The sequence below is a fragment of the Sapajus apella genome, unplaced genomic scaffold, assembly GCF_009761245.1.
Source record: "Sapajus apella isolate SASKATOON/1434 unplaced genomic scaffold, GSC_monkey_1.0 scaffold2194, whole genome shotgun sequence".
Taxonomy (NCBI): domain Eukaryota; kingdom Metazoa; phylum Chordata; class Mammalia; order Primates; family Cebidae; genus Sapajus; species Sapajus apella.
This window is the reverse complement of record NW_022439120.1, coordinates 3,035-9,101: the sequence shown is the minus strand read 5'-3', so window position 1 is coordinate 9,101 and position 6,067 is coordinate 3,035. Positions and strand designations below refer to the sequence as shown.

The 6,067-nt window shown below is 54.2% G+C and overlaps 1 protein-coding gene across 1 annotated transcript; it reads right to left on the bottom strand.

Moving 5' to 3' along the window:
- Positions 1-251: 251 nt before the first annotated feature.
- LOC116547138 (intermediate conductance calcium-activated potassium channel protein 4-like) lies at positions 252-5,710 on the bottom strand (the record flags this gene model as incomplete). The annotated part of the gene is made up of 3 exons (XM_032273188.1): positions 252-618; positions 3,253-3,680; positions 5,588-5,710. Coding segments are annotated over 3 exons (789 nt in total), but the record flags the coding sequence as incomplete, so codon positions are not given.
- Between the last annotated feature and the right edge of the window lie 357 nt (positions 5,711-6,067).

The window sequence follows — 6,067 nt, the reverse complement described above, 5'->3', positions numbered from 1 at the left end:
TAGCTGGGATTACAGGCACCCGCCACCATGCCCGGCTAATTTTCTTATTTTCTGTATTTTTAGTAGAGACAGGGTTTCACCATGTTGGCAAGGCTGGTCTTGAATTCCCAATCTCGTGATCCGCCCACCTCGGCCTCCCAAAGTGCTGGGATTACAGGCGTGAGCCACCGCACCTGGCTTTTATTTTATTTTTTAGAGACAGGGTCTCACTCTGTCACCCAGGCTGGAGTGCAGTAGAACAATCATAGCTCACTGTAACCTCAAACTCTTGGGCTTGAGTGATCTTCCCACCTTGGCCTCCCACAAGGTTGGGATTGCAGGTGAGCATCTTGGTCTTGAAGAGAGAACGTGCCTGTGGGGGCCCCAGACACTCAAGTTTCTTAGGCGCTGTCCGTGAGAGCATGGGCTGCCTCCATGGCTTCCTGGGGTCCGAGGATGACCAGTTTGGGATAAGGATCGGTCCCCAAGAGAGTTGTACTCACCATGACTCCAGTGCAGAGGCAGACAATCTTGCCCCACATGGTGCCCGGCACCACGTCACCATAGCCAATGGTCAGGAATGTGATGGGGATCAGCCACAGTGTGTCGGAGAGGTGCCCAGTGGCATTAACAGCCTGCCTATGTGGAAGGGTGGGTTAGTTCTGAAACCCTACCATGGAGGTTTCCATGACATCCCCTCCCCTCTGCTTTCTTCCCCTTCCCATATGCACCCACAGTCCTAAGAATCACCTGGACAAAAGCCCAATCAGTTCTGAGCTTTGGAAAGGCTGCCTGGCTTTCTGCTGTGTGACCTGGGCAAGTTGCTTAGCCACTCTGGGATGTTAGACTGGGTCTAGCCAATCTCCATGCCGGTATGGTCTCAGTTAGGCTACCTGGGTTGCTGCATTCAGAGCACTCAATTGAGGGTGGAGAGTCGAGAGGGGGCCAAAACCCAGTCAGACCCTCACAGGCAGCTGCATCCACCCAGAGGAAGGAGTGTGTTTTTCCAATTTCCACAAAGATGCTGTGTGGTCCAGAAGTGGCCCTATCAGGACCAGAAAGAACTCTAAAGAGGCTTGGTGGGACTCTGCCTTCCTTTCCTTTCACTTAACAGAAGGAGACATTTAGGTCCAGCCATGGAAGGGTTGAAATGTTGCGATTTGTCCAACTGTGTCCACAGGCCCCTTGCAGCAACATTGGCAGGGAAAGCGTCAAATCTGAGGGCCCCAGACATCCCAGCCCACCAGGTTAGAGTTTCTAGGAGCAAAGATGGAATCTGCGCTGTTCACAAACCCCACCCACCTCATTCTAGTTTCGGGATTTCTGCCCTGGAATTTTTTTTTTTTTTTTTGAGACGGAGTTTCACTCTCGTTACCCAGGCTGGAGTGCAATGGCGCGATCTCGGCTCACCGCAGCCTCCACCTCCTGGGTTCAGGCAATTCTCCTGCCTCAGCCTCCTGAGTAGCTGGGACTGCAGGCACGCGCCACCATGCCCAGCTAATTTTTGTATTTTTAGTAGAGACGGGGTTTCACCATGTTGACCAGGATGGTCTCGATCTCTTGACCTCGTGATCCACCCGCCTCGGCCTCCCAAAGTGCTGGGATTACAGGCGTGAGCCACCGTGCCCGGCCGTGCCCTGGAGTTTTGAACTTCAACTTCCTCCCTGTTCTCCATTTTTCAGATGAGAAACATGATGGGGGGATTATTCATTAATCCTTATTCTGACCAATTTCCCACTTGGGAAAACTAAGATCCTGGAAGGTGAAGGAGTTTAAAATCATGACAGAGGCCGGGCACAGTAATCCTAGCACTTTGGGAGGCTGAGGCAGGAGGATCACTTGAAATCAGGGGTTTGAGACCAGCTGAACATGGTGACATGGTCTCTTCTAAAAATACAAAAATGACAGTCACAGTGGGTCACGCCTGGAATCCCAGAACTTTGGGAGGCTGAGGCGGGTGGATCACCTGAGGTCGGGAGTTCAAGACCAGCCTGGCCAACATGAAGAAACCCTGTCTCTACTAAAAATACAAAAAAATTAGCTGGGCATGGTGGCACATGCCTGTAGTCCTAGCTACTTGGGAGGCTGAGGCAGAAGAATCACTTGAACCTGGGAGGTAGAAGTTGCGGTGAGCTGAGATCATGCCATTGCACTCCAGCCTACAGCAAAAAAAGTCTGTCTCAAAAAAAAAAAAAAAAAACTTAGCCAGGCGTGGTGGTGCACACCTGTAATCCTAGCCACTTGGGAGGCTGAGGCATGAGAATCGCTTGAAGCTGGGAGGCAGAGGTTGCAGTGAGCAGAGATCGTGCCACTGCACTCTAGCCTGGGTGATAGAGACTCCATCTCAAAAAAAAAAAGAACTGCAAGGGAGACTACAGATGGTGGAACATGACACCCATTTTTCAGATGTGGAAACTGAGGCTAAGAGAGGAGAGATCTAAAGCTAGAGCTTCTCATTCTCCTCCTGCCCTCAAGGATCTTTGCCACATATACTAGACCAGAGGTTCTCAACCTTGGGTGGGCCATAGACTCACCTGGAAGGCTTGCTAAAGCAGATTGCTGGCCCTACCCCCCATGATTCAGTAGGTCTGGAAGGGACCTGAGAATTTTCATTTGCAAGTTCCCAGGTGATGCTGCTGGTCCTGAAACCACACTTTGACAATCCCTGGCCAAGATCACTCCCAACCTCTTTCTCTGTAAGGGATAGAAATTGAAGCCTGACATGGGGTTACATAGTATACAGCTGACAGCCAGGATCTAGTTCCAACTCCCGGCATGGAATTATTTTCCAGAGCAGCTCCAAATCATCCCCTTCCTAGGGTCACAGAAAGCACCTACCTACAGTGCATTCTGTGCTAATTTGGAAAATATGTCCCTTTCCTCCAAGGCAGAGGCAACCCTTTAGCCAAGTCCCAGAGACAGGTTTGGAGACAGAACAGATGGCCTGGAAACCTGAGGCAGTAGAGGTCCGGGAGCCGGAAGGGAACGGCTTTCTAGGGTCTGCATGTGCCTTTGGAGAGACTGAAGGCTGCACGTGTAAGATTTTGGCTGGGGGCTTGTCTGTTGGTTCCTCTCAGCCAGTTGATGGGAGTGTGGGCAAATTTTAGCCAGCAAGAGGAAAAGGGTTCAAAGTGTGAACTTTCTCCATTGCTTGGTCCTAGGGGGACCTCAACCTGCACGGCGGTACAGGATGGCTGCTGTGGTTGTCCGGGGTTCCGGGTGCCCTCCGCTCCCCTTCCCTCCCCTGCGCATTTAGGCCTCCAGCACTCTCACCTCTCAGCCACGGACAGCACCCAGGCGGTGGTCAGCCAGAGGCCGAGCGTGAGGCCGAGCAGCAGGCGGCCGGGGTGCGTGTTCATGTAAAGCTTGGCCACGAACCAGTGGCGGAAGCGGACCTGGTTGAGGGCGCCGATGCTGCGGTAGGAGGCGTTGAGCAGGACGCCGCTGCGCAGGAGCACGGCGCGGGGCACCAGGTAGAGGCGCAGCAGCATGGCCAGCGACAGCAGCGCTTCCCCCTGGCTCAGGAATCCTGGCCAGGGCTGCGGCGAGGTCAGCGGCGACCCTGAACCCTGCGCGCACAGCGGGCCCCCCACAGGCGCCGGGTGCAGCCCGCATACCGCCAGCTCCAGCAGGATCTGCGCCGCCTGCCGCCCGGTCAGCGCCACGCGCCAGTCCCGCAGCCCGTTGTCGGTCATGAACAGCTGCCGGGAAGGGGCCGAGAGGGGAGGGTTCAGGCGCAGGTCAGGCGCGGGTCAGGCGGCAGCTCGAGCCTGCCTGAGCCCTGAGATAAAGTGGGTGTGCCTGACTGGCCCGGAGCGAGGGAGATAGCGCTGGGAGGGAGACGGATAGGGAGGGAGCGGGACAGGACTTAAGGAAGACATCTCTCCACTTTTTCCTCCTTTCCCCCACCACCCACCCCACTAGGTCCGGCCCACTTCCAGCCTCAGGGAGCGCCGACTGTGTACCTGGCATTGTTCTATGTGCTAAGGACACACAGTGAACCAAACAGAACCCCTGCATCCTGGGGCTTGCATTCCACATGCCTGGAGCTCGCTCCTACTCCGTTGCAGGTGACACATGTGATGATAATAATAATATCAGCAATAACAAAGCCATGGACCGAGGGCGATGGCTCACACCTGTAATCCCATCACTTTGGGAGGCTGAGGTGGGTGGATCACCTGAGGTCAGGAGTTCCAGACCAGCCTGGCCAACATGGTGAAACCCCTTCTCTACTGAAAAATACAAAACTAATCGGGGCATGGTGGCGCACACCTGTAGTCCCAGCTACTCGGGAGTCTGAGGTAGGAGAGTCACTTGAACCTGGGAGGCAGGGGTTGCAGTGAGCCAAGATCCTGGCAGTGCACTCCAGCCCGGGTGACAGAGTGAGGCTCCATCGCAAAATAAACAAACAAAAAAACCCACACAAAGCAATAAGAAAGTCAGCATGTACTGGGCACTGTGGATACACCACGCACCACTCTACCCCGTTTACTGAGTCACATGTTGTGGCTCAGTAAATGCTTACAGCCCAGTGAGATTGTTATTATTGCCCCCATTTTATAAATGTGGAAACTGAGGCCTGGGTCCCTCCCCTGGGGAATGGCGCGCTGGGCTACAGGCCACTTAACTGCTCTATGATAAGATGATAATGTGCACTGCTTACTGAGCACCTCTATGTACCAGGCACTGCTCAGAGAATTGCCACACATGGCCAATAATCCCCATCCTATATGCAAAGTTGTGATAGGAGAGGGGCAAGGGGGAAAGGAATGGAGTAACAGGATCTGGGCAATGAGGGATGGGTTGTATCTGGGTGAGACCCAAGATGGAGTATGGATGGGGAGAGTTCCTGGGCCTGGGGCATGGGGAGGTTTCTGGCACAGAGATAGGGTGATCAGGAGTGGGCACCCCTGGGACCCAGCCGGGTGTGGTGGCTCAAGTCTGTAATCCTAGCCCTTTGGGAGGACAAGGCAGGCAGATTGCCTGAGCTCAGTAGTTGGAGATCAGCCTAAGCAACATGGTAAAACCCTGTTTCTACTAAAATAAAATAAAAAAATAGCTGGGCGGTGTGGCACGTGTCTGTAGTCCCAGCTATTTGCAAGACTGAGGCACAAGAATTGCTTTAACTCAGGAGGTAGAGGTTGCTGTGAGCAGAGATTGTGCCACTGCACTCCAGTCTGGGCAACAGAGCAAGACTCTGCCTCCAAAAAAAAAAAAAAAAGGAGTGGGCACCCCTGGGGCCTTAGGTTGCTTCGGGACTGGATTGGGGATGAATGTTGGAGCACAGGGATCTGGGAGGCTGAGGTTGCCTGGGGCACAGTGGACAGAGGCCTGGGGGCAGAATCAGCACTGCAGGGGCACTCTCAGCATCCATGAGTGTGCAAGGGGGGGCCGGGGGCCACAGGGGAAGAGCAGGGCTGGTCGGCAGGTTCTGCCTGTCTGCTCTTGGTTCAGCTCATCTGGGTGGGTGAGGGTGTGGATGCAGCATCTGAGGCAGAGGAACCTCATTACTCAGATCAGGAGGAGCAGAAGAGTGGAAAGTGTGAGCTGACAGGACACTGCAGGGGTTGGGGGGAGCAAGGCTTAGGGGCGGGGCCTGCCCTACCTGGACCTCTTTGGCATGGAAGGCCACGATGAGGCAGAGGAGTAAGAAGGTGGAAATGCTGATAATGCATTTAACCAGGAACAGGTAGAGCGCCCACTGTTGGGAGGGACAGAAACGGGGGTGAGATCAGAGGTGTCTCTCCGCCTGGCCAGTCCCCTTTTCTTTCCTTCAAAACCACCATTTTTTTCTTGATTCCCAGTTTTCCTAGCCAAGCTCCCCTGCAGTCCAGTCCCTCTTGATGTGTCGGTTCTGAGGAAGTCTCAAAACCATCATCTGGGCCCACAGTGGCGGCTCACACCTGTAATCCCAGCACTATGGGAGGCCGAGGCAGGTGGATCACCTAAGGTCAGGAGTTTCCAACCTGCCCTGGCCAACATGATGAAACCCCATCTCTACTAAAAGTACAAAAGTTAGCCGGGTGTTTAATCCCAGCCACTTGGGAGGCTGAGGAATCAGAATCGCTTGAACCTGGGAGGTGGA